The sequence below is a fragment of the Hemiscyllium ocellatum genome, chromosome 9 (assembly GCF_020745735.1).
Source record: "Hemiscyllium ocellatum isolate sHemOce1 chromosome 9, sHemOce1.pat.X.cur, whole genome shotgun sequence".
Classification (NCBI taxonomy): domain Eukaryota; kingdom Metazoa; phylum Chordata; class Chondrichthyes; order Orectolobiformes; family Hemiscylliidae; genus Hemiscyllium; species Hemiscyllium ocellatum.
In genome coordinates, this window is record NC_083409.1 from 9740650 (window position 1) to 9768478 (window position 27829).

General features: G+C 46.0%; 2 gene segments (V, D, J or C); both read left to right on the top strand.

Annotated features, from left to right (window-relative positions):
* Positions 1-27829, top strand: part of LOC132818895 (Ig kappa chain V region Mem5-like) — a 602774-nt gene that overhangs the window by 350183 nt on the left and 224762 nt on the right.
* LOC132818918 (Ig kappa chain V region Mem5-like) lies at positions 4882-17658 on the top strand. The segment is given in 3 exon segments: positions 4882-4947; positions 5134-5463; positions 16856-17658. Coding segments are annotated over 3 exon segments (708 nt in total).

Here is a 27829-nt window from a genome sequence, read left to right on the forward strand (position 1 = left end):
TGAGGAACACTTCATTTGGTTTTGCATATTCACTTGTGGGAAGTGGGCTTCACCGGCTGGGCCAACATTTTTTACCCTGTCCCTAGTTGCCCTGGAGTAGGTGGTGGGAAGCTGCCATCTTGAATTGTTATCGTCCACAAGCTGTAAGATGACCCACAATGCCAGCATTTTAACCCAGCAAGGCTGAGGGATCAGCGACATATTTCCAAGTCAGGATGCTAAGCTTTTTCGAGGGGAACTTGCAGCTCAGTGTTCCCATGTATCTGCTGCTCTTGTTCTAAATGGAAGTGAACGTGGGTTGGAAGGGAAACCAAAAGAACTGCAGATGCTGTCAATCCGAGACAAAAATAGAAAGTGCTGGAAAAGCTCAGCAGGTCTGGCAGCATCTGTGAAGAGAAATCAGAGTTAATATTTCATGCTCAACCAGAAATGTCAATTCTGATTTCTCTCCAAGATGCTGCCAGACCTGCTGAGCTTTTCCTGCAATTTTTATTTTTGTCCATGGGTTTGGAAGGTGCTACCTGAAGATCGGTGATGAATTTCTGCAGTGCATCTTATCGATAATACACACTGCTGCTATGGAGCGTCAGTGACGGTGAGTTTGGATGTTTTGAGAATGTGATGCCAATCAAGGAGTTTGCTTTGCTCTGGATGGTATCAAGTTTTTTGAGTGGATAAGAAAGACATAGGATACAATAGACATAGATAGGAAAGATTTCAAGGGATATGTGTGAAATGCAGGCAAATAAGATGAGTTCACTTCAGAAAACCTGGTCAGCGTGTAGAAGTTTGGCTTAAGGGTTTGTTTCTGTGCTGCATGACTCTGTGACACTATCAATCTATGAATGTTGTTGGAGCTGCACCTGTCCAGGCAAGTGGGGAGTATTTGCTCACACTCCTGACTTGGTTGACAGGCTTTGGGGGGATCAGGAGGTGAGTTACTGGATGCAGTATTCGTAGCCTCTAACTTGCTCTTGTAACCACTGTGTTTCTTTGGTGAATCGAGTTGTGTTTCTGGTCAATGGCACCTCAAGAATGTTCATAGTGGGGATTCAGTGATGGTAATAGCATTGATTATCAAGGGGCTATGTTTAGATTGTCTCTTATTGGTGATGGTGATTGGCTGGCATTTGCATGGCACCAATGGGAAATGTCACTTCTCAGACAAAACCTGGATATTGTCCAGATATTGTTGCATTTGCACGTGGACTGCGTCAGTATCTGAGGAGTTGGGAAGAGTGCTGAGCATTGTGCAATATGAGTTTGCCTTGAGTTGCAATATCTGTTTGGAGTCTGTCCTATTTAGTACGGTGATAGTACCACACAACACAATGGAGGGGATTCTCAATGTGAAGGTCAGACTTTGTTTCCACAAGGACTGTGTGATGGTCACTCTTACCAATACTGTCAAGGACAGATGCATCTACAGCCACAAGATTGGTGAGGATGGGGTCAAGCATCTTTTTCCATCTTTTGGTTCCAGCTGCAGAGCCAGTCCCTCAGCTACATCCATGAGGAACCAACCAGCTCGATCAGTAATGCTGCTGCCGAGCCACTCTCAGTGGTAGACATTGAAACCCCCCATCCAGTGTACACTCTCTGCTGTCATCACCCTCAGTGCTTCCTCCAAATGTTGTTCAACATCCAGGAGAGACTGATTCATCAGCCCAGGGAGCAAGATATCTTGTAATCACCAGGAGGTTTCCTCGCCCATGTTTAACCTGGTGTCATGAGTCTTTATAGGGTCCAGACCCAACTTTGAGACTTCCCAGGGTAACTCCCTTCTGGCTGCAGACCACTGTGTCATCAGCTCTGCTGGGTCTGCCTTTCTGGTGGGACAGGACACATGTAGGGACAGTGATGGTGGTGTCTGGGACATTGTCTGTAAGGTGTGGTTCTGTGAGTATGGCTGTGTCAGGCTGTTGCTTGAGTCATCTGTGAGACAGCTCTCCTGAATTTGGCACTAGCTCCCAGATGTCAATAAGGAGGATGGAGCAGGGTAGACAGGGCTGTTTCTGTCATTGTCTTTTCGGTGTCTAGATCGATGCCTGTGGTCCGTCCGGTCTCATTTCTTTGTTGAAACATTGTCATAATTGATACAACTGAGAGCCTTGCTCGGCCATTTCAGAGGGCACTAGAGAGTCAACCACATTGCTAGAGGACAGTGCCGTGTACCCCGGCAGTACATTCCGACCGCCCCCACTTCCCCATTCTGTATATGGAAGGCGGAAGCCTGCCAGCAGGATATTCACCCGCAGGAGCTATCACAGCCCGTGCGCAATTCTGTCCCCACATTAAATCCACACAAATCTTGAATTCACATAGCAACTTCAATGTCCAAACATTCCAAGAATGTTCACAAAATTGCAGTAAGAGGGATGGGGGAGAGGGTGGAGGAACATAAGAACTAGGAGCAGGAGCAGGCAATTCAGCCCCTCGAGCCCGCTCCACCATTTAATACAATCATGGCTGATCCCATCTCAGACTCAACTCCACTTTCCTGCCCACTCTCCATCATCCTTTAACCCATTACCCATTAAATATCTGTCCATCTCCTCCTTGGTGTGAGACAGGGAAGGGACCACTCCATTTCAGAAAAGACTGACCATGGAAGGGGAAGGAGAGGGGAAAGGATTGGAACATGTTGTGAATGGACAGGATGGGTCAGTGGGTCAGAGCCTCTCCTGTCTCCCCTCCAACTCGCGCTGATGATCTGAGGATCTCCTCTCTCTGCTAGGCCTTCATGGAATGAGCTTTGTGTCCAAATCAGTCCCCAGTGAGAATAGGCCAACAGCACAGAACTGCACAGAACTGCCCTTCATTTGACCAGAATCTGTCCATCTTCCTGAGAGAGGCCAAACCCGGTCAACGTGGAAATAGGGCCTTACTCCAGAAGAAGACAGGGGTCAAGGGTTAACATCCATTAGTGGGGCAGAGTAGAGGGAGATTTATCCTGCATTCAACTGTCACCACCCAGGACACTGTCAGAAAGAGAGAGCAGTGAGGCAGAGAGAGAGAGAGATGGAGGGAAAAATAGTGTGTGTGTGTGTGTGTGTGTGAGTGAGAGAGAGAGAGAAAGAAAGAAAGTGAAAGAGAGAGAGAGATAGAGGGACGAGCATCTGATATGGTGTAAGATATGTGAGGGAACCGAGAGAGGTAGATGGAGGTAAAAATGGTGAGGTTGAGGGATAGAGAGAGAAACAAGATGTGAGACAGTGTGACTGAGAGGGATGGAGAGAGACAAAGAGACAAGGGGAGAGAGAGAGAGAGTGAGAGACAGGATGGGTGTGAGACTAAGCATGAAGAGAGTTGAAAGGGAGGGTAGGGTTGAGTGTGAGAGAGAGAGATGAGTATGGGTAGATTTATAATGACAGAGAGAGACGGAGAGAGAATGTAAATTGGGAAGTAGAGAGGGAAGGAGAGAGAAAGAGGGAGGAATAGAGAGTGACAGATAACAATTGGAGGCTTTTATTGAAGTGAGAGAGGGAACGAGTAACAGAGACAGTGAGAGATGGAGAAACAGATGATAAGATGGAGTGAGAAAGCATCAGTGAGTTGGAGAGAGTGGCTATGAGACAGAGTGTGTGTGTATGTGTGAGAGAGAGGGAGAGAGAGAGAGAACATGAAAGAGATTAACAGTGGAAGAGAGAGATAGAGGTAGAGAGAAAGAAATGGCAGATGTGAGTCAGAGAGAGAGGGACAGGTCCTGGTCACCACACTCTGGGAAGAATGTGATTGTACCTGAGAGGGTACAGGGGAGATTTCCCAGGATGCTGCCTGAATGTGAGCTTTGAGCAGTGAAGGCTTAAAAGGGACCTGATAGAGAGAGATAAGATTATTCAGGACAGTGATAGGGTGGGTAGGATGGCACTTTTTACATGAGTAAAGGACTTAATAACCTGGTACAGAGATTGAAGGTAACACAGACATGGACACGTAGAAACTTGGAGCAGCAGTAGGCCATTCGGCCCTTTGAGTCTGCTCTGTCATTCAGTATGATCATGGCTGTATCAATTTTTGAATGTCATCATTTCTTCGAGGGTCGGTGTGGGCTTGTCGGGCCAAATGGCCTGTTTCCACACTGTAGGCATTCTATGATCTATGGCTGATCCTCTCTCTCAAAGCCATATTCCTGCCTTCTCCCCATTCTCTTCAAGCTGTTAAAATGTAAAACAATTATCTCTCTCTTTTTCTTGAATATATTCAGTTCCTTGTCCTCCACAGCCTTCAGTGGTAGAGAATTCCACAGGTTGACCACCCTCTGAGTGAAGAAATATTTCCTCATCTCAGTCCTAAATGGTCTACCCCGTACCTCCCTTAAACTGTGTTCCCTGGTTCCAGACTCCCCAACCAGGGGAAACCTCCTCCCTGCCCAGCCCTGTTACAATTTTATATCTTTCAATCAGATCCCCTCTTATCGTTCTGAACACGAGTGAGTCCATGGCCAGGCGAGTTCGAGAGTTGGAGAGTGAGAGGAGAGTTGAGAAGAAATGCTCTCACCCAGAGGGTGGTGGGAGTCTGGAACTCACTGCCTGAAAGGCTGGTTGAGTCAGAAAATCTCGTGACATTGGAGCAGTGTTTAGATATTCCCTTGTGTTGTTGTAACCTCCAGGGTAACGGGCCAAGAGCTGGAGGATGGGATTAGTGTCATCAGATCTTTGTTTACCAGCACAGACACAATGGGCCAAATGGCCTCATTCAGTGCTATTCACATCAATGCCTCTGAGACAGAGAGAGAGAAGAGGAAGTGTGAGGGGCTGACGTGGCTCTCTCTGCCTGATGCCATTTACATACTGAGGAACACCCAGTGAGACTCTCACAGGCTGCAGCTTTATAAAGCAGAGCCCAGTGAAGGGAGAGTTTATCAGGAACCAGGCACAGGGACAGGAGCACACACCATGATTTCACACATCCAGTTAATTTGGCCCCTGGCATTCTGTGTTGCAGGTACAAATCTCTCTCCTTCCACCTTGAATCTTTAGCTGCTCTCCATTTCACTCCAATTCCACTGACTTGTGATTGAAGGGAAAATGCTGAAACCAGAGGAATGCTCAGTGTCTCCAACAATCTCTCATTTGACAGGCTCTTTCTGTGACAGTTCTGACTGCATTGTGTTTCTCTCTGACCCCTCAGGTATCAGTGGGGACATCAGCATGACCCAGTCTCCCCCGGTGCTGTCAGTGGGACTGGGCCAGACCACAACCATCAGCTGTAAGGCCAGTCAAAGCATTAGCATCAACCTTGCTTGGTACCAGCAGCGAGAAGGTCAGAAACCCTCTCTCCTGATCTACAATGCAGCAACTCGATTCACAGGAGTCTCCGATCGATTCACCGGCAGTGGATCAGGGACCAGTTTCACCCTGAAAATCAGCAACATTCAGAATGAGGATGTCGCTGACTATTACTGTCAGCAGTATTACCGCTACCCTTTTACGTTCGGCAAAGGAACCAAGCTCAGACTGAGTAAGTAAACCTCAATCCTCTGTTATTAACCCTGTCAATACTGAAACATGGTAAAATACAGTTACTGATTTGTTGAAGGTGTTAGTGGGGAGCTGCAGTGAATGAAATGGTTGATTGAGGAGCACTGTGTCTAACAGGGTGTCCAGCTGTATTTCTTTACTTTCATGCCCTCTTTAAAAAAAACAAGATATAAGTCAGTCAGTTTTACTCACTGTGTGGAGGAGCTCTGTCCATTTGCAGCCTGTGGTCCCATTCCTGCAGCATGGAGTGAAATCAGTGAGTAGCCTCCTGCCAGTCTCAGTGTGACAGACCCGAGTTTGATGTGAGCTCTTGCTCCCTGTCCCAGTCTCTGATCTCAATGACCTCAGCAGCAGCAGCAGCAGCAGCAGCAGCAGCAGCACAGTGAGACACCGAGCTCCCACCTCCCCCAGCTTTAACTCTGCTCAATCACACAATCGCAGAACTGTTACAGTACAAAAAGAGGCCATTCCGTCCATCCTGTCTGGACTAGCTCTCCGATTGAGTAATTCACTGAGTGTCATTCTCCTGCCTTCTCCCTGCCACCCTGCACATTGTTCCTTTTCAACTAACATTCTCATTCCCTTCGGAATGTTTTAATTGAAGCTGCCTCCACCACACTCTCAGGCAGTGCATTCCACACCTTAACCACCCACTGGCTGAAAATGTTATTCCCCATCTCACTTTTGTTACTTTTCCAATTACTTTCAATCTGTGGCCTCTCGGTCTCAATCCTTTCACAAGTGGAATCATTTTCTCCCTATTCTCTGTTCCAGGCCTCTCCTGATTTTGAATTTCTGGAACAATTCTCCTCGCTGCCTTCTCCAAAAACTTGGAGGTGCCGATGTTGGACTGGGGTGGACAAAGTTAAAAATCACACAACACCAGGAAGCTAGTGCTTCCACATTAACCTGTTGGACTATAACCTGAAGTTGTGTGATCTGTAACTTTCTCCAAAGAAGACAGTCCCAAATTCTCCAATCTATCTTCATAACCGATATTCCTCATCCCTGGAATGATCTTTGTGCATATGTTTGCCAGCTCCACAAAACATTCACCTCTTTCCTGCATTATTCACATTATTTATGTCCCTCATGATTTTATAAACCTCTATAAGGTCACTCCTCAACCTCCGGCACTTCAGGGTAAAAGATCTCAGCTTTTCCAGCCTCTAATGGTCACGGAGTCATACAGCGTGGAAACAGGTCTTTCAGTCTAACGTCTCCATGCTAACTAGATATCCAAAACTGACCTCATCCCATTTGCCAGCATTTAGCCCACATTCCTCTAAACACTTCCTATTCATGTACCCATCCAAACATCTTTTAAATGCTATAATTGTATCCGTCTCCAGGACTTTTTCTGACAGCTCGATCAATGCACTCACCACCCTCTGTGTGACAAGTTACCCCTCAGGTCCCTTTTGGATCTTTTGCCTCTCATCTTAAACCTATACCCTCGAGTTTTGGATTCCCTTTCCCATGGCAAAGACCTGGGATGTACACCCTGTCCATGCCCGTCATGATTTTATAAACATCTATAAGGCCACCCCTCCGATCCTGCAGGAAAAATAACCCGTCTATTGAGCCTCTTCTGACAGCTCAAAGCCTCCAGTTCCAGGCAACATCCATGTAAATCTTTTCTGCAGAATTTTAAGTTTAACAGCATCCTTCCTATCACAGGATGATCAGAATTGTTCACATTATTCCCAAATTTCCTGTACAGCTGCAAATGATGTCCCAACTCTGATACTTAGTGCAGTGACCAATAAAGGGAGTTAACCTTCATCTCCCTGTGACTGCATTGTCAAGGAATAATGCCCCTACCCCTGCCCCTGCACCTGCCACTGCACCCCGAGGTCACTTTGTTGAGCAACACTCCACAGGGCCCCACCATTAACAGTATAACTCCTGCCCTGGTTTGACTTGCCAAAATGCAACATCTCACATTTATCTAAATTGAACTCCATTTGTCACACGTTTAGATCAGAGCGGTGCTGGAAAAGCGCAGCAGGTCAGGCAACATCCGAGGAGCAGGAAAATCGACGTTTCGGGCAAAAGTCCTTCATCAGGATTCCTCTCATCGAAACGTCGATTTTTCTGCTCCTCGGATGCTGCCTGACATGCTGTGCTTTTCCAGCACCACTCTGATCTAAAGTCTGGTTTCCAGCATCTGCAGTCCGCACTTTTGTCCATTTGCCACACCTCTGCCCATTTCCCCAAATGATCAAGGTCCCACTGTACTCTCAGATAAGCTTCTTCATTATCCACTGTACCACCAATTTTGATGTCATTTAACAAACTTGCCATAATTCCTATATTCACATCCAAATCATTTATTTAAATGATGAAAAGCCGTGGACCCAGCACCAATCCTTGTGGCACACAGCTGACATCTGATCTCCAGTCTGAAATGCAACCCCGTACCACCATTCTGTCTCCTATCTTGAAGTCATTTTTTTTACCCAAATGGCTAGCTCCCCCTGGATCCCATGTGGTCTAACCTTACTAATCAGTCTACCATGTGGAGCCTTGTCAAATGCTTTGCTGAAGTCCATAGTGTCTACTGTTCTGCCTACATCAATCTTCTCTTCAAACAACCTCAATCATGTTAGTGAGACACGATTACCATGCACAAAACTGCATTGATTGTCCAAATGCATGTAAATCCTGTCCCTCAGAATTCACTCCAATAACTTACCCAGCAATGACATCAGGTTCACTGGTTTATAGTTCACTGGCTTTTCCTTACAACCTTTCTTCAATAATGGCTAACATTAGCCAACCTCTCTGGTTCTTCAGAACCTCACTCATGGCTGTCAGTCAGAAACATACATCAGCAAGGGATCCAGCAATCTCTTTCCTCGCTTTCCACAATGTCCTGGGATACACCTGATCAGGTCCTGGAGATTTATCTACGGTCTTGCACTTTAACTCATCTTCTTCTGTAATGTGGACTTGTGTCAAGACATTACTATTTACTTCCCAAGTTCCCAAATTTCCATGTCTTTCTCCATGATAAATACTGACCTGGAATATTCATTTAAGACCTAAACCATTTCCTGTGGATCCACCCAGAGGTACATTGTTCATCTTCATGGGGCCCTATTCTCTCTCTAGTTACTCTTTTGTCCTTTTCTTATTTACCATAATTCTACCACTTTTGCCCTTGAGTAAGTTCAGGAATTGTTTGCCCTCCTTCAAATGTATCTCGACTATACCTGGTCCACATCCTCTACTATTCTTTTCAGGATTTTCCTGCCAACCTTTGATCCCACTTTATTCAGATCCGATACATCCATATCCTACAGAAGCTGGCATTTTCCCCAGTGAAGATGTTTGACCCTGAAAAGGCCTTTGTTCTTTTCTACCGTCACCCTCAACTTTGTGATACAATGATCACTCTTCCTTAAGTGTCCTCTCACTGACACTTGATCCACTTGGTCCTCCTCATTCCCAAGATCCAGATCTAGCAGAGCCTCCTTTCTCATTGGACTGGAAACATGCAGCTGGAGAAAATTCACATGAACACACTCTCACGACTCTGGCCCCTCTGTCCTTCACACTGCTACTACCCCAGTCTATATTCAGAAATTAAAGAAATGCCCCCCAACCCCATTTATAATGACTATTATATTTGCAGGTCTCTGTAAATTCCTTACAAATGTATTCCTCTAAATCCTTCCCACTGGGTGGTGACTTATTGACTGCACTGATGATTCTGTGGACCTTGGTGTTTCTCTCTGATAGTCCCTCCTGGCTTCCACAGCCCTGCCAAGTTAGTTTAAACCCTCTCCAACAGCATGAGTAGACCACCTCAAAGGAATTCAGTGCCAGCTCTGTTCAGGTCTATCCAGGTCCCATCTCCCCCAGACGCAGTCCCAATGTCACAAGAATCTAAAACCCTCCCTCCTGGATTCTCTTTCCAGCCCCACAGACACTTGTGTTATCCTCCTGTTCTTCTTCTCACTTGCCTGGGGCACTGGGAGTAATCTGAAGATTCCTACTTTTGAGTTCCTGATGTTAATTCCCTTCTGAGCTCCCTAAATTCTGACTGCAGGACTACATCGCTTTTCTCCCTCTGTCACTGGGACCGATGTTGCCTGTTCCCCCCTCCCCTCAGGGTGCTCTGCAGTCGCTCAGTGACATCCTTGACCCTGGCACCAGGTAGACAACACACCATCCTGGATTCCCATCTGCAGCTGCAGAAACACCTATCGACTGCCCTCACTCTCCAATCTCCTCTCACTATCACTCTTCCAGTCTTCCTTATACCACCCCCCTCCCCAATACAGCTGAGCCACCAGTGGTGCCATGGGTTTGGCTCTGGCTGAACTCCCCAGATGAACCATCATTTTCTTCAGGATTCCAAACTGAATCCTGTTTGGAGAGTGGGATACATTCAGGGGATTCCTGTACTAGCTGCCTGGTCCTTTTGGACTGTCTGCTGCTCCCCCATTCCCTCTCTCCCTGCATACTCTGAAGCTGCAGAGTGACCACATCTAGAAACGTGCTCTTCACGGAGCTCTCAGCCTCACGGATGTTTCGCACTGACACCAGCTGCTGCTCAAGCTCCGAAACCCAGAGCTTCAACTGCTGTCACTGACCACACTTCCTGCACTCTTGGTATTCCAGGAACTGGGAAGCATTCTGAAATTCCCACATGGATGCACACTCTCTCCACTCTTTGGTTATCTCTTGGCAAAGTTCTGATGACAAACAGCTACAGCAGGTCTCACAGTCCAGTGGGTTCAGTGTTCCAGGGTTTTGGGAAAACTGTCCAGAAGACTTTAAGAAATAGGAGCAGAAATCAGCCATTCAGCCCATTGAATCTGCTCTGCCATTTGATCTTGGCAGATATGTTCCTCACCCCATTCTTCTGCCTACTCCACAGGAACGTTCGATCTCCTTAATAATCACAAACCTATCTATCTCTGTCTTAAATTCACTTCGTGACTTGGCCTCCACTGCCCTCTGTAGCAATGAGTTCCACAGATTCACCACCCTCTGGCTGAAGAAAGTCTTCCTCATCTCAGCTCGAAAGGTTGGCCCTTCATTCTGAGGCTGTGCCTTGGTTACTGAGTCTCTCCTGTTTTTGGAAACATCTTCACCATATCCACTCTACCCAGGCCTATCAGTATTCTGTAAATTTCAATTAGGTCCCTCCTCATCCTTCTAAACTCCAGTGAGTACAGACCCAGAGTCCTCAACCACGCCTCATATGACAAGCCCTTCATCCCCAGGATCATTCTTGTAAACCCCTCCAATGCCAGCACATTGTTTCTTAGAATATGGGTCCCAAATCTGCTCACAATATTCCAAAGTCAGTCTGACCAGAGCCTTACACAGCCTCAGCAGTACATCTCTGCTCTTGTATTCTGGCCCCATTGAAATGGATGCTAACATTTCATTTGCCTTCCCAAGCACAAACTGGACCTGCCTGTTAACCTGAAGGGAAACCTGAATAAGGTTTGTGCTTTAGATTTCCAAAGGCTTTCCTTATTTTGCAAACAGTCTTTGCATCTCTTCTTCCTCCCAAAGTACACACCCTCACACTGTTACACATTGTATTCTATCTGCCACGTCTTTGCCCACTCTCCAAGCCTATCTAGGAAATTTTACAGCCTTCTCACTTCCTCAACACTACCTGTCCCTCCACCTATCTCATGTCACCTGCAAACTTAGCAACAATGTCTTCACTTCCTTCATCCAGATTGTTAATGTATAACGTGAATAGTTATGGTCCTAACATTGACACCTGCAGAACTCTACTCGTCACCAGCGGCCATTGTTCCTCAGGCTCTGCTTTATGCCAACCTGCCAGTCCTCAATCCATGCCCTACATTGCCCCTAATACTGTGGGCTCTTATCTTATGTTAAATGCCTTGTGGAAATCCAAATAGATTACTTCCTCGGACTCTCCTTTGTCTGACTGGCTCATTGCCTCCTCAAAGAATTCTAACAGATTTGCCAGGCATGACGTTTCCTTGATGAAGCCATTGCACTTCCAATCCTCTGCAATTTCATCCTTAAATTGAAGTCTAAAACCTTACCAACAACTGAGTCCTGGCTAACTGGCTGATAATGTCCCATCTTCTACCTCCCTCCATTCTTAAACAGGGGTGGTATGTGAGCCATTTTCCTGTCCCTTGCCCCCACCAAATCCGTCCTCATCTCACCTGCACACCGTGACTCCATTGATTACTGAAACATCATCACCAATGCCTCCACAATCTCCTCAGTGATCTCCTTCAGAACACACTGGTGTAGTTCATCCAGTCTGGGTGAGTTATCCACATTCAGACCTTCCAGCTTCCCCAGTACCTCCTCCTTAGTGATGGCCACTACACGCCCCTCCGACCCCTGACAGTCTTGAAGTACTGGTACACTGCATGTGTATTCCATGATGCAGACTGATTTTAAATAAATATTCAAATCTTCTGCTATTCCTTCATTTCCTCTTATTCTTTCTCCAGCCTCATTTTCCAGTGATCCATAGTCTATTTTTGACTCCCTCTTCCTTTTTATACACCTGATAAAACTTCTGCAATCTTCTTTTATATTACTGGCTAGATAACTCCCACATTTCACCTTCTCCACCCTTAATGATTTTTCAGTTATCCCCTGCAGGTTTTTAAAGGCTTCCTAATCCTCGGGCTTCCCACTATTCTCCACCACATTGTGTGCTTTTTCTTTTGCTTTTATGCTGTCCTTGATCTCCCTCATCAGCCATGGTTACATTGTCCTCCCCTTGGTATGTTTCTTCCTTTTTGGGATGAATTCCTGTTCTGCTTCCTGAATTACCCCCAGAAGCCCTGCTGTTTGCTGCCCCACCATCTTACCTGCTCGGCTCCCTTTCCAACCAACTCTGGCCAGCTCCTTCCTCATGTCTTTCGAGTTACCTTTACTCAATTGAAATACTGTTCCATCTGATTGCAGCTTCTCTCTCAAACTACAGGGGGAATTCTATCATATTATGGTCACTTATCCACAGGGATACTTTCACCTTAAACTAACTCATCATGTTTGCTTCAATACGCATCACTGAATCCAGACCTGCCTGTTCCATCATGGCTCAACCACAAGCTGCTCCAAAATCCATCTCGTCGACATTCCATGAAATCCTTTCCTTGAGATACACTACCCAGCCCACCTATCCATTGAAGTCTGCCCTGACCTTTTCTGTCTCCTGATTGATTTCCTTCCCCACACCCTGATTACTGCTTGGAGACCTGGACATAACTTGCATCAGATTCTTTATTTATTGCAGTTCCTCAGCTCTACCCACACAGATTCTACACCTTCTGACTCTACATCACTTCTTGCTATTGATTTAATTTCATTTCTCACTAACAAGGCAACTCTTCCCCCTCTGCCCATCTGCCTGTCCTTTTGATAGGATATATAACCTTGGGTATTTAGGTCCCAGCCCGGATCCCCTTACAGCCATGTCTCTGTGATACCCACAACATTGTACCTGCCAGTTTCAATCTGCACTACAAACTCATTGTGTATACTGTGTGCATTTAAGTACAACACACTCAGTCCGACATTGACTGCCCTCCTTCTCATCATTGTCCCCTTATCTGCTGTGCTTTATGTTCGATTCCTGATCCTTTCTGTACTCTCTGTCCTTTTACATCTTCTAGAAACTTGAATAACCTTTCCTGAGCCCTCCTCCACTTTAACTGGTTTAAATTCCTTAGGAACTCAATTTACCTCAATTTGTGGCATCACTTTTACTCCCTTACTCGGAATGCTTTGTGCATTTAGATACAACCTCTTTAAATTTGTACTATTATTGATTTTCCATGCACTTTCATGGTTCCTTCGATGTTCAAAACTTCCATCCCTTTCTTTTATTTTTTGGTAACAATCAATCCCATCACTAACCAGCAATCCTACCTTCTCCTTTACCTTCCATTTTCTCATTTTCCATCCAACTGAACCAAATTCCTTTCTCTTTGGGTTGAGTTCAGGCCAATATCATTAAGCCAACATCATTATTGCTCTTTGATCTCAGTGCTTCTAGTGGGATCTTGCTGTGTAGAAACTGGCTGCCACGTTACTGACATTGCAACAGTGACTGCTTGTCAAACAAAAATGCCTGAAAATGTCTTTCAGAGAGCCTAAAATGTTAAGGGCTGGATTGAAATACAGTTAGAGTCAGAAGGATGGACAGCACAGAATCAGACCCTTTGGTCCAACTCGTCCATGCTGATCAGATATCCGAAATTAATCTAGTCCCATTTGCCAGCATTTGGCCCATATCCCTCTAAACTCTTCCTATTTACATACCCATGCCTTTTAAATGTTGTAATTGTACCAGCCTTCACCACCTCCTCTGGCAGCTCATTTCATACATTTAACACCCTCTGAATGAAAACGTTGTCCCTTAGGTCCCTTTTAAATCTTTCCCCTGTCACCGTCAGCCTATGCCCTCCAGTTCTGGACTCCCCTGCCCTGGAGAAAAGATCTTCTCTATTCACTCTATCTATGCCGCTCATGATTTTCTAAACCTTTATACGGTCACCCATCAACCTGCAATGATCCAGGGAAAACAGCCTCAGCCTATTCAGCCTCTCCTTTTCACAGTAACACTCCAACCTTGGCAACATCCTTGTAAATCTTTTCTCAAACATTTTAAGATTCACAACATTTTTCCTGTAGCAGGGAGACCAGAATTGCACACAGTATTCCAAAAGTGCCCTAACCAATGTCCTGTACAGCCGCAACAGCTCCCAACTCCAATAATCAATGCACTGACCAATAAAGGAGAGCAAACCAAATGACTTTGTCACTCCCCTACCTACCTGCAACTTCATCTTCAAGGAACTAATCTTCATTTTTTGGATGAACTGAGAGTCTTTCAGTTGTGTAAGATGCCATTCCATGGCACTGTTGGATGAAGAGAAGGCAGTTCCCCCTGGTGTCCCTGGTCAATATTTATCCCCCAGTCAAAATCACTCAGAATGTATTTCTCTGCTAATTATCACATGGTGTTTGGGATCTCGCTGTGCACAGTCTGCTGGAAAGATCCATTGGGACATGCTGAGCTGGGGGCAGGTGCTACATCAGTGCAAGTCTTTCTTTAAGGGTTGGAGTCTCCTGATCCGGATCCTCATCCATTGTCTACGCACTCTCACCTTCCGGGGTCATGAGGTCATTAGGAGCAGTGACCCTGTCTGACCCTAGGACACTGAGATTCTTTGCAGCCTCACCCTTGACCTCAGCCCAATATTGTGCAGCAAGGTTTGAAATATAATCTAGAACCTTCTACACAGACACCCCAACGTGACTGTTTCCTGAAGTGTGTGGATCCGAGTCTGCTCCAATGTTCTCGGATAAAGTTCTCCTGATCTGTGGGTGATCGGAGGTTTGTTAAAGAGATATCACGCTCCATCCCACTTTCCAGCTCTTGCTCCATAGCTCTGGAGGTTTCGCTGTTTCAAGTGAATATCTAAGTGTTTTTTCAATGTGATGAAGGTTTCTGCCTCTCCCACCCTCTCAGACAGTGAGTCCCACATCCCACCAAGCTCTGGGTGAAAACAAATACCCTCAACTCCCCTCTAATCCTGCCCCCAACTGATTTCAATCTCTCCCCAGGGTTATTGCCCTCTGTGTTGGTGGAAATCAGTCCTTCCTACACACCCTATCCAAGCCCCTCATTATTTACACACCACCATCAAATCTCCCCTCAGCCTCCTGCGATCCAAAGAAAACATTCCCAGCCAATTCAACCATTCCTCAAAGCTCAAGGTCTCCATTCCAGATAAACTACTCCTCTGTCCTGGTCTCCTGTGGGATCACATCCTCCCTGTAATGTGGTGACCAGAACCGTACACTGTTCTCTCACTGTGCTCTAACTGGGGTTTTATACAGTTCCAGAAGAAACAAACTCCTTGCTTTCACAGTCAACCAAAAATGAGATAAGGGAGGTGATGGTCTAATGGTGTTATTGCTGAGCTGTTAATCCAGAGATCCAGGTAATGTTCTGGGGACCAGGGTTAGAATCCAGCAGATGGTGGCATTCAAATTCAATCGAAACAAAATCTGCAATTTAGAGAGTAATGATGACCACGAAACCATCGTTGATTGTTCGGAAAAAAAGTCATCTGATTCCCTAATGTCCTTTAGGGAAGGAAACTGCCATCCTTACCATGTGACCCCAGACACACAGCAATGTGGGTGACTCTAAACTGCCCTTTGGGTGATTCGGGATGGGCAATAAATGCTGCCGATCCAGCAATGCCCTCATTCCATCAAGGGAAAAGGAAAAACAGTTTCTCCCATGTGTCTTCTGAACCACCTCACTGACCTGCATTAATCACCATGGCCACATCTTCCAGCTCCACACCCATCTGACTTCCAGCTTCAAACTGACGAGAGACATTCCTTCACTATCTGAGAAACAGATAGAAACATCAAACACAGGAGCAGCAGTAGGCCATTCGGCCCTTCAGACCTGCTCCACCATTCAATATGTTCATGGCTGATCATCCAACACAGTCCCCTGTTATGCTTTCTCCCCACATTCTTTGATCCCTTTAATCCTAAGAACTATATCTAATTCCTTCTTTAATACACATTGCATCTAATTCCCTTTTGCTGGAAAAATGGATGACAATTATTGAGTTGGATGCAATTGGCTGATGAGCCTTTTCGGTCTCTATGAATCTTTGACCCTATTATTATATATTATGAATAACTGGGTACCAAGGACTGACCCCTGTGACACCCTAAGTTGTAATTATCTGCCATTCAGAAAAAGACTCCTTCTTTCTGTGCTGTCGGCCAACCAGTACCCAATCCATGTCAGGACATGGTCCCAATCCTCTTGTTCATTTGGTCTAGATCTGGAAGTCCCACCTTTACTCTTTGTAGGAACAGATTCTGAATGATCTCTGACTCGTCCTTCGAGGGCTCCCACTGCCCTGACACTGATTTCCCATCATGTCACTGCTTCCAGTCCACTTTTACCAAAGCACCACACAGTTTAGTTAAATGAAAACTTTTACACTTACTGCACTTCCATCCATACTCTCAATCTCACTGAGATTTGAGCACTGTCGCTGAAATGCTCCCACAGTGATAACCCTTCCAGTTGCTCACAGTCATTCCATAAACGATGGTCCAGAACTGTCCCTTCTCTTTTACCATCACCTTCTCAGGGGCAATTAGGGATGGGCAATAAATGCTGGCCCTGCCAGTGACTCTCACATTCCCAGGAAGCAATTTGAACAATGCCTGTTCATTTGTCAGGTTTATTCTGTATTGACGAAAAATATTCTAAAAGATTGTAATGCCAGTGAATTTTGTGAAGGTTGAATTCCCTTTGAAAGACAGGGATTAAAATTGCTCCTCTTATCTTTCAGGCCGTGAAAACTCTCAGCCCAAGCTGACCCTGCTGTCCCCCTCCCCGGAGCAGGTCAATGCCAAGGGCACTGCCACCCTGGTGTGCCTTGCCAATCACTTCTATCCCGATGAGCTGGAGGTGCAGTGGAAGAAGGACGATGCAGTCATTTCGGACGGGGTTCAGACCAGCAACTACCTGCGAGCTTCGGACAGCACCTACAGTGTCAGCAGCCTGCTGACCCTCTCTGGGTCTGACTGGGAGTCCAACGCTCGCTTCTCCTGTGCCCTCACCCACGTGACCCTCCCCTCTCCCCTCAGCAAGAGCATCAGGAGATCAGAATGTGTGTAGAGTGTTTGAGACAGTCCACAGAGGAGACACAACTTTAAATAGAACAGGGCTGAGCTGGCAGGACAAAGGTCATTGTCAGCACTGAATTTCAACTCTCTTCCTTCTCAGGACTGCTCAGGGAACCTTCTGAGGTTTGGATGTTAAAGCAGGTCATTGTGACAGTGTCAAGAGAGCTTTATGCAATGTCAACCATCATGCTGTACCTTGTCCTGGGAGTGTTTGATGGGGACATGGTTGACTTGTGATGCCAAGTAAAATCTCTTGAAGTTGCTGAAGACTGTCAGCTGTACAAAACAATGTGGACCTCAGAATTCTCTGCTTCAGTAAACCAGATCTTCTTCCTGCTCAGCCACCAGTTCCAATTTAAGGTTTTGTCACTGTTTAAAGGGACAGGATTATCGTGTCATTGAGAAAATCTCCACAAGTGTTTTTCTCAAGCTCCAATGTGGCTGTGAATTTGAGCAGCTTCCTCTGTCTGGGCTGTTAATTGCAGTTGTTTTTTTTCTGTCAATGTAAATCTGGAAAAGGGAATAAAGATGAAGATTCAGTCTCTGTCTCTGTGTGCTTTGGAAATAGATGACCTCCCCCCCCGCACATCAGTTGATTGGCTGCATTTCAGCAGGTCGTTGTCAAGATTGGCTGGTTAGCCTGTCAATCAATTACAATCATCAATCATTATTCATTTTCAAATGATCCCTTTAATCAGGGATTTGTGTAGGTTACAAGATTCCAAAAAGAACAGAAACTGAAAGCTGTTAGGACTCAATAAATACAATCTGATGCATTCCCTCTTCACTTTGTTGGTCCAGGCCCAGCTGATGGGATCGTACTGTGCAATCTCTGCTACATGTTGAGTAGCTGCTGAAACAATCTTCTGCCATTCACCAACGTTATCGGCCTTATGTGTCTCTCTGAGCATGAGTGTTTAACTTAATGTTGCCTGCAGGTCTCTGAGTGTGGGTGTGTTACTCAGTGAGACACACACAGACAGCACTGAGTAACAACACCCACATTCGGAGACTCCTGCAGGCAGCATGGAGTGTGAGCATGTTACTCAGTGTGGCTCTCTCTCAGTGTGAGTGTGTTACTCTGTGCTGCCTGTCGGTGTCTCTCTGAGGTCTGTGTCTCCAAGCGATGGATTGAGAATGGGCTTTGTGCTGGGGATTGAAGATCAGGCTTTAATCTTCTCAAATCATGAATGAAAAACAGTTCAGCTGATTCAGTCTGAGATGGCAGCTCATTCAGATGGCCAAAGTTTCAAATCACACATAGTCAAATGGGTTTATTTGGAAATAAAAGCATTTGGAGCACTACTCCTTCATCAGGTAGCTGGAAGGATCGTTGGACACAGAATTTATGGTCAATTCAGATGGCAGCTGAGAAAGGTGGATACTGAGAGTGTATTCTCAGTAAGTGAGGAATTTCAGAGGCAGTGGGCACTGTGCTCCCAAATGTGTTGCTCAATTCCGAGGAGAATTTCCGAATCCAAGGTCAGAGCAGTCGTGGCTGCCTGCCCAGCAAATGCTGGCTCCCCATAGTCATATTTCAGTGTTTAATTAACCCAAAACAAGGTGCAGCAATATTACCTTCCAGGGAGGGGAGCTGTCTGAGGGAGGAAGGTTGAATGCTTGCAGCCCCAAGAGAGGTTGCGGTGGATTAATGACAGGTATGACCACCATGAAGGTGCCACTTTCTCTCCCCCTGTCCCACCTGTGATGACCCTCAGGTTAAAAGTGTGACTGCTCTGGGATGATGACCACATTCCTGGGTGATGGAGGGAAGGTCAACTGCTCCCAAAGGCAGCACAAGCTGGATCGAAGGTTAAACAAGAGTAAGCATGGGGAGATTGAGGGTGACAGAAGGAGGGGGTTGGTTGGCAGGTTGTTATTCAGAGTCAGGTACCAGAGTATCAGTCCTTCTGACATGCCCCTTTCTATCTGTCAGCCGGGGCTCCCTGATTGGACAAAGGTAACTGTCCCTGTCAGGGAACTCATATTTTATCAAAAAGAATAAAACATTTATTGAACAAGGAGCTCAAGAGTTAAACAACACTGGACAAAATAATGGTTTGAAAGGTTTCATTATGAACATTGCAAATGAGATTTGGTGAGGACCTTTTTCACTCAACGGTTGGTGGGAATCTGGAATGGACTGTCATAGAATCCCTACTGTGAGGAAACAGGTTATTTGGCCCAACAAGTCAAACGTGGAGTTTGCACGTTCTCCCCGTGTCTGCGTGGGTTTCCTCCGGGTGCTCCGGTTTCCTCCCACAGTCCAAAGATGTGCGGTCAGGTGAATTGGCCATGCTAAATTGCCCGTAGTGTTAGGTAAGGGGTAAATGTAGGGGTATGGGTGGGTTGCGCTTCGGCGGGTCGGTGTGGACTTATTGGGCCAAAGGGCCTGTTTCCACACTGTAAGTAATCTAAAGTCCACACTGATCCTTGGAAGTGTAACCAACCCAGGACCCAATCTCCTATCCTATTATCCTACTTTTCCCCTCCCTGATCATTATGGGTAATTTAGCATGGCCAATTCACCTAACCTGCTTGTCTTTAGATTGTCAGAGGAAACCAGAGTACCCAGAGGGAACCTACGCAGACATGGGAAGAATGTGCTAACTGCAGACAGACAGTTGCCTGAGGCTGGAATCAAACCCGGGTCCAAACACTCAGAAAAGCCTTGACTTCACTCCAGCCTCTGCCTCCACTTCTGCCCATCCCACTCTGCAACCAAGACTGCAACTACATTTCCCAGGGTTACCCCTGAGTCCTACTGCCTACCTGCAGCCAGCCAGCACATTCGCTCTTCCTCCTCACCCATACACCCCCACAGTGCACCCTCTCCCTCCACTTCTCCCTCTTCACTTCATCCCCACCTTCCCACTCCCCCCTCCTCACTCCACTACAAACCTCCGCCCCAATCTCCTTTCTCTCCCTCACCCATTCCCCCATGCTACATCACAACCACCCCTCGCCCACCACATGCCATCACCCTTTCTCCCCAAAAACTCCACCCCGAGCCTTGTTACATATTTACTATGCATCCCGACCACAAACATTCTGAGGCCAAAAGGTCCATTCTCATGGAAGGACTCACATTCATTCCCCTGTGCCTCCACCTCAACAAATCCCACACCATCCAGGATGTGGAGCTCTTTTGCCACCTCTACCTCCGTATCTTCTTCTTTAACACAAACTCACAACCTCCCTCTGAGGACCCCTACTCCTGCCTCCAATGTTCCTCCTCTGCTTGGTCACGACCCTGCTCCCCCTCACCCTCAATAACTTTTACTTTAACCCCTCCCATTTCCTTCAAATCCAGGGGGTGGCCATGGGCACCCAAATGGGTACCAGCTACTTCTGCCTCTTTATCGACAGTCCCTCTTCAGTATCTACACAGGCTCTGTTCCCCAACTCTTCCGCCATTACATCAATGACTGCATCAGTGCAGCATCCTGCACTCAGGCTGAACTGGAACAGTTCATTGACTTCACCCACAACTTTCACACCATCTTCAAATTCCCTTGGTCCATCTTGGACACCTCCCTCCCCTTTCTTGACCTCTCCATTTCCAATTCTGGTGACAATCTTCGGACAGACATTTACTACAAAGCCACAGATTTCCATATCTAACTGGACCACACCTCATCCCATTCAGTATCCTGCAAGAACTCCATCCCATTCTTCCAATTCCTCTGCCTCCTCCCCATCTGCTCTGATGAGGAGACCTTCCACTGATCATAGATGTCCACCTATTATGAACAACGTGCTTTTCCTCCTTCTGTCATCCAACACACTCCTCCCTTTCCCACTCCACTGCTCTTAATCCAGCCCCCTCCAAACACAATTAAAACAGAGTCCCCACTGTCCTCACCTATCAGCCCACCAATCTCCGTATCCAAAACATCATCCTTAAACACTTCTGCTAACTCCAACTAGACCACACCACCAAATACATCTTCCTCTCCCCACCACTGGATGCCTTCCATAAGGACCGTTCTCTTTGACAATTCTTGGTTTGCGTCACTCTCCCACCTACCCTCCCGAACCCCAGGTACCTTCCCTGCTACTCAAAACGATGCAAAGCCTACTGGTACCCTAATCCCTCACCTCCATCCAGGGCCCCAAGCAGTCCTTTCAGGTGAGACAGAGGTTCACCTGCCTCTCCTCCAACCTAATTCACTGCACCAGGTGCTCCCAATGTGGTCTTCTCTACATCGGGAAGACCAAACATAAAGTTAGGGAATGGTTCACCGAGCATCTTAGCTGGGCCCGGAGGGGCTGACTTTACCTCCCAGTCACTATCTATTTTAATTCCCCTTCCCACTCCCTTTCTGAAATGACCATCCTTGGCCTCCTCCATTGGCACAACAAACCAAACTGCAAATTGGAGGAACAACACCCCATATTACGCCTGGGCGGCTGACAGCCCAGAGGACTCAACATTGAGTTCTCCAATTTCATATAACCACCCTTCCCACTCCCCTGTCTCCCTTCCAAATCTCTCTCCCTCCCTTCCACTCCTTCCTGCCAGCTACCACATTCATTCCTCCCATTGACCAACCAGGTCATAACTTCTACCTGTCATCACCAATCCCCACTTCATCATCCCGTCCCTGCCACCCCCTTTATCTTAGCTCTCCCTACACCCAGCCCCCCCCACCCCCATTCCTGAAAAAGAGTTACACACCGAAATGTCAACTAGGGTGGCACGGTGGCTCAGTGGTTAGCACTGCTGCCTCACAGCACCAGACACCTGGGTTCAATTCCTGCCAGTCTATGTGTAGTTTGCACATTCTCCCCGTATCTGCCTGGGTTTCCTCCGAGTGCTCCAGTTTCCTCCCATAATCCAAAAATGTGCAGGTCAGGTGAATAGGCTGTGCTAAACTGCCCACAGTGTTAGTCAGGGGTAAATATTGGGTAGAGGAATGGGTTTGGGTGGGTTGCTCTTTGGAGAGGTGGTGGAGACTTGTTGGGCTGAAGGGCCTGTTTCCACACTGTAGAGAAGGGGGCAGCATGGTGGCTCAGTGGTTAGCACTGCTGCCTCACAGCACCAGGGGCCCAGGTTTGATTCCAGCCTTGGATGTCTGTCTGCGTCGAGTTTGCACATTCTCCCTGTGTCTGCATGGGTTTTCTCCGGGTGCTCTGGTTTCCTCCCACAGTCCAAAGATGTGCAGATCAGGTGAATTGGCCATGATAAATTGCCCATCGTGTTAGGTGCATTAGGCAGAAGGGAAATGGGTCTGTGTGGGTTACTGTTTGGGGTCAGTGTGGACTGGTTGGGCTGAAGGGCCTGTTTTCATACTGTCGGGAATCTAATCTAATCTACTCCGCTGCCTGGCTTGCTGTGTTCCTCCAGCCTCCTGTCTATCTACATTGAATGGAAACAGCAGGAAAGGGCTGAACAATCAAGTATCAGGGACATTAACAAATGGGACATGAAACAGATAGATGCATTGAGGTGGTCATTCACAAAGAGAAAACCAAACTGGAAATGAAACATTCAGACACAGTGGACCGAATTTAATATCAGAAAATGTGAGACCATGCACTTTGTCAGAATAATCTAAAGGCCGACTAGTATTTAAATTGTGAGAGATTCCAAAAAGTGCAGTACAGAGTGATCTGGATGTTCTTGTGCATGGGACACTGAAAGTTAGTGCAGGTACAGCAAGGAATTGAGAAGGCAAATGGAATTTTCACCTTTATTGCTGGGGGTTGGAATTTAAAAGTAGAGAAGTCTTGTTAAAACTGTGCAGTGTGTTAGTGAGCCTCCATTTGGATTATTGTGTGCAATTTTGGTCCCTGTATTTAAGAAAAGATGGACAGCCATTGGAGTCTCCCTCCTGCTCCTATTTCCCATGTCCTTGTGTGCTCCAGTGTCCTTCCCTCACAGCAGAGCTGGCTGGAGCCTGCCTGCAGTAACAGCCTCCAGTCTCTGGGTGGTGCTGCCAAAAGATCTGCCTGGCCCAAGCTGTCACAGTTCCCACGTTACAATAATGTCAGAAGTATTCCATTGGCTGCAAAACATTTTCAAACATCTTACGTTCAAGGATGGTATAACAGAAAGATAATTCTCTCTCTTTTTATATTTTATCTCCATGCCTTCCCACCTATTACCTAACAACATTCTACACTTGTGTCAAATCCAGAATAAATCATGAATCTCTGGGAGAGCTTAATCTATGACAACACTGGGATTAATGACCACATCCTCAGTGGGCTTTGTGGGTGAAGGTCAATAGCAGTCTCATTGTGACTTGATCTGAGTTGGTCTGAGTCAGTCAGTGTTATTGTTCTGGGTAGAGACAGTACTGACCAACTTCAGACCCTGTGATCTGCTTGAGACGAAGGGTTATCTGTGCAGGGCTTTCACACATGGCTCACTCACATAGTGAAGCAGGGATTCCCCATTTTGCAAGAGTAAATGGAACTAACAAACTGGGTGGGCATGACACCCCCACCCTGTCCCCTGAGAGTGGGGACAGGAACAGTAATGTTCTCAGAGAGAAAGGATGGTAAAAATGGTACCCCACAGAGAGAGAGAGGACAGGAAGCATGACACTCCCCAGAGACAGGCAAACAGTATCTGTCTGCTCCCCACTTTCGTGTTGTGACATATGTCGTTGGGAAATGGGTTTGGTTTATATTTTCTCAATTGTATTTAGGTTTGATGAGGTGATTTGGTAACAATGATTCCAATTCCATATTTTGTGTGGCAGCCGATCTACTGAAGGTCATCCTTTCATTTGAAGGTTGCCCAGGTTTCTGTCCAGGCTGATGCAGTATGGTCTACAGTGCTGCTCCTATTGGGCTAAACCATCACACACGAGGGAATCTGACAGACACCTTCTCTTTGTGCTGGCAAAGGGAGAGATTTGTTTATACTGTAATTGCGGCCAAAGAAATTAGTTAGTGGATGTAATTCCAGCTGAATATAATGTTCTGATGTTCATGATGGGATTAATCACGACAGTTCCCACTTGCCTTTACACTGATGGTGGAACAGGAAGTCACCACGCAGTGATCTCCTGGCTCACACTGAGAAACAAAGTTGATGGTATAACTGCAGAGAGCAAGACAATGGCTTGGACTCACCGAACAACCAGAGGCTTCAGCCAACAACTGGGTCACAGACAAATGGAGTGTGTAAACGCTCAGTATCTCAGGGAACAAACACAACTACTGAGTTACAAAACTGAACAGGACTTTTTATGAAAATTGGCATTCCAAAAATAAATTCCAAACACAATATGTGTAAAAATTGAGTGCAATCTCATTACAAAGACTACATCATTTTCATTGAAAGCTGGACGATAATGAGATGAGAATTCAAACAACCACCCACTCCATCACACGGTGTTCTCATCATAACACATTTGCAAGCCTCTTAAAACATGGAAGGAGAGGGAAACATTGCAAACTATATTACCATGAGTGAGGATCCATTAAAAACTAGGATCATGATGTTAAATGCTCCCAGCCATAAACAACACTGATGCATTCACATCATTAGTTTGTTAAATGATGTTAAAAAGTCTGCCAACCACTTTCATGAAGAAGGAATATTTAAATCTCAAGAGGCATTGATGACTTTTTTTCAGGACTATAGCAAGGAAGCAGCAGCTGACATATGAACTCCAACAAACTAATGATAATAGGCACTGAATCCAGAGCAGGCCCCTGAGAGAGAGAGAAAAATCAACAGCAGAGATCTGTCCAGTGCTGGGAGCATTTTAGACAAGACACCTTGTTGCCAGCAAGTTACTGCAGCTTGAAAGCTCCAGTAGGTTCAGAAAGAGAAAAAGGACATTGTGCAGATTGTTGAACAGGCCCCTACACCTGGGCCTGAGGCAGGAGCCCAAGCTCCAACACACTGGCCTCACTTCACACCAACCTTCACACAGTGCGGGGTCATGAACTCCGGCCATCAATCCCTCGGGGACCGGGACGGAGTGAGGGAACAGGGACAATTGTAGAAGAGTCAATAAGGAGTAAAGCAAGATGGAGAGGGTGTGTTGGAAAGGGGTGAGAGGAGGAAATATACTTTGTGCCACTCAGTACAGACATCATCTACGTGTATCACAGAATGAACAAACAAAAGTCACATCAAAGTACTTTTCTTATCACAGGGGACATTTTCATTGTAGTGTGATAAGTACCCTACTTCTGAAGCTGTAGACTCTCTCTATGGGTCTCTCCAGATTGAGCCTGTTCGCTCCAAGCAAGGCCCCAGTTTATTTTTTACTGATCAGGGACAGTGAAGCAGCTGCCCTCTAGTGGCGAGAGAGAGCTTGCACGGCTGCTGAGGATTATGGGTAAAGTCCCCTTCCATTCGCGCCCACACAAACCAGCAGCCACTTCAGCTGCTTTATTGAAAACCACAAGCTTTAAGGCGCTGTTCTTTCAACGGTGGAACTGGACACACGATCAAACGAGTTAGGGACAAATGAAGGAGATTCATCCTCTTCAGCCTGCTCCCCATGGCTGACCTGATTATTCACCTTCTTACCTTACTCTGACAGATTTTTGAGAAGCAATGACTGTCTACTTCTTCACTACAAGCATTCAGAGGTTTCAATTTCAATTCCAAAGACCTATGACCTTTGCAAGAAATCAAAACCCTGCTCATCTAGGTCTTAAATGAGGGAACTTATTTTAGTTTTATATTCTCCCTGAAAAGGAAGCATTCTTTTCACATCCACGCTGTATTCTATGCTCTTGTTGATATGACATCTGCTTTAATCAGCTGCTCTCCCATGAGAACAGCTGCCCATCCTGCCACCTTCAATGACTGATGCACAGAAACATCCAGGTCCTACTGCCCCTACACCCACCCATACTTGTACCCTTTAGTTTGTTTTGTCTCTTCACGTTTTTCTTCCAAAATGAATCAGTGATATCTCTTTGTATTACATTCCATCTGCGACCATTTGTTCATTCCATTACCTATACCCTTTTTGAAGTTTGACACTATCTTTTTCATGATTCGTAGTAGATCCATCAGCAAATTTTGAAACCATGCCTTGTGCACTCAGATTTAAATATTTTAAGTAATTTTTAGAATGAACTATTTTATAAACTATTTTAAATCAAGCTTCAAATTTATTGCCCATCTCTAGTTGCTTGGACTGAGTTCTGAGCCAGATCATGGGGCCGTTAAGAATGAATCGCGTCACTGTGTGGGACTGGAGTCACAGACCGGGTGATGGCTGGGTTCCCTTGTCCAAACTACATTCATGAACATGACATTGAGTTTCATTGTTTTTTTGTTCAGATTCTAGCGCCTTCCTTCCCAGATATTACATGGCTCACCACCACCCTCTCCAGGACAATTAGGGAAGTGCAACAAATAGCCGCCACTTTTGTGTCCGCCCATCCCAGGAGAAATCAAAATAAATGAGATACACTTCAAATGATCAAACTGATGAGGCTTCAACTCATCTCTTTGAAAAAACTGGAGGCTTTCCCAGAAATAAGCCATGACATGGGTGACCCTGGTTTGTCAGACTGAAAGGTGGAGTGTCCTTCGGATTGACACTGGGATCAGACACAAAACGAATTACACTCAAAGACCGAACACACGGCTATCAAAGCGGGTCACCAAACTGCAAAGAGCAGCAATTTATCTGGAAGAACTCAATAGGCATCAGTGATTATCAGAGCATTCGGCAAGCAAGTGTCAGATATTGTTGAACACACCAGAAACACAGTCACACAGAAAGAGAAGCTATTGGGATAGAGCAGGGAAACGGGAAAAACTGAATTTCTCCACTGAGAGCTGGAAGGAGTTTTCTCGGTTGTAACTCCTCTGAGAATGATAAAGATTGAAGGGCCGTTTATATTATAGACAACACTGCAGCGCGCAAGAAAGGATGTCGAGTAGCAGATCTCCTTTAAATTGGAAACAATATCAGAAATAAAGGTCAATGTGATTTTGGATTAAATATTCAGAGTGAGGAGATGGAGGGGAGAGTGACCATGGCAGCTGTCCTGAAGAACGGTTAGGTCATGGCTAGAATGGTGCACAGTTAGGGGCTGCTTTGAGGGACAATACATAATGGGTCATGGTCAGGGGATCTAGGGTCACAAGAGATGTGCAGGCTAGCAAATGGAAAATGCCATGGAAAATGCAGGATTACGGGAATAGGGTGGGGGAGGTGTGGGTCCGGGTGGGATGGCCTTCAAAGGGTCGGTATAAGCTTGCTGGGCTGTGTGGCCTGCTTCCACTCTGTAGGAATTCCTCAATTCTGTGATTCTATGAAGGCCAGAACAGGATCTCGACAGTGGAGGGAGGGTATTCTGATGTTCAAAAATTCTTCAACAAATAAACACAGTAAATATAGATTTAATATCAGTGCAGACAAACTGAAAGGCAAAATGACATTTTCTCCCATCACATACCAGGTACAGAAAAGAGATCAGGAAAACCATTTTGATGCAGTTATTGGAATTGAATGATGAATGATGATAAACAGAGTACTCCATTCAAAAAAAAGACAGAATTACTTTTTAGAATTTCACCAGGCCTGAAGCAAAAGAGGAAATCAGGATCAAAGAGTCATATGAGAATATAGTACTTGGGTGAGATAAAACCCTTTCTGTGAAAACATTTCATTTTGCCTTGCTTTCTCTCCATGGATGCT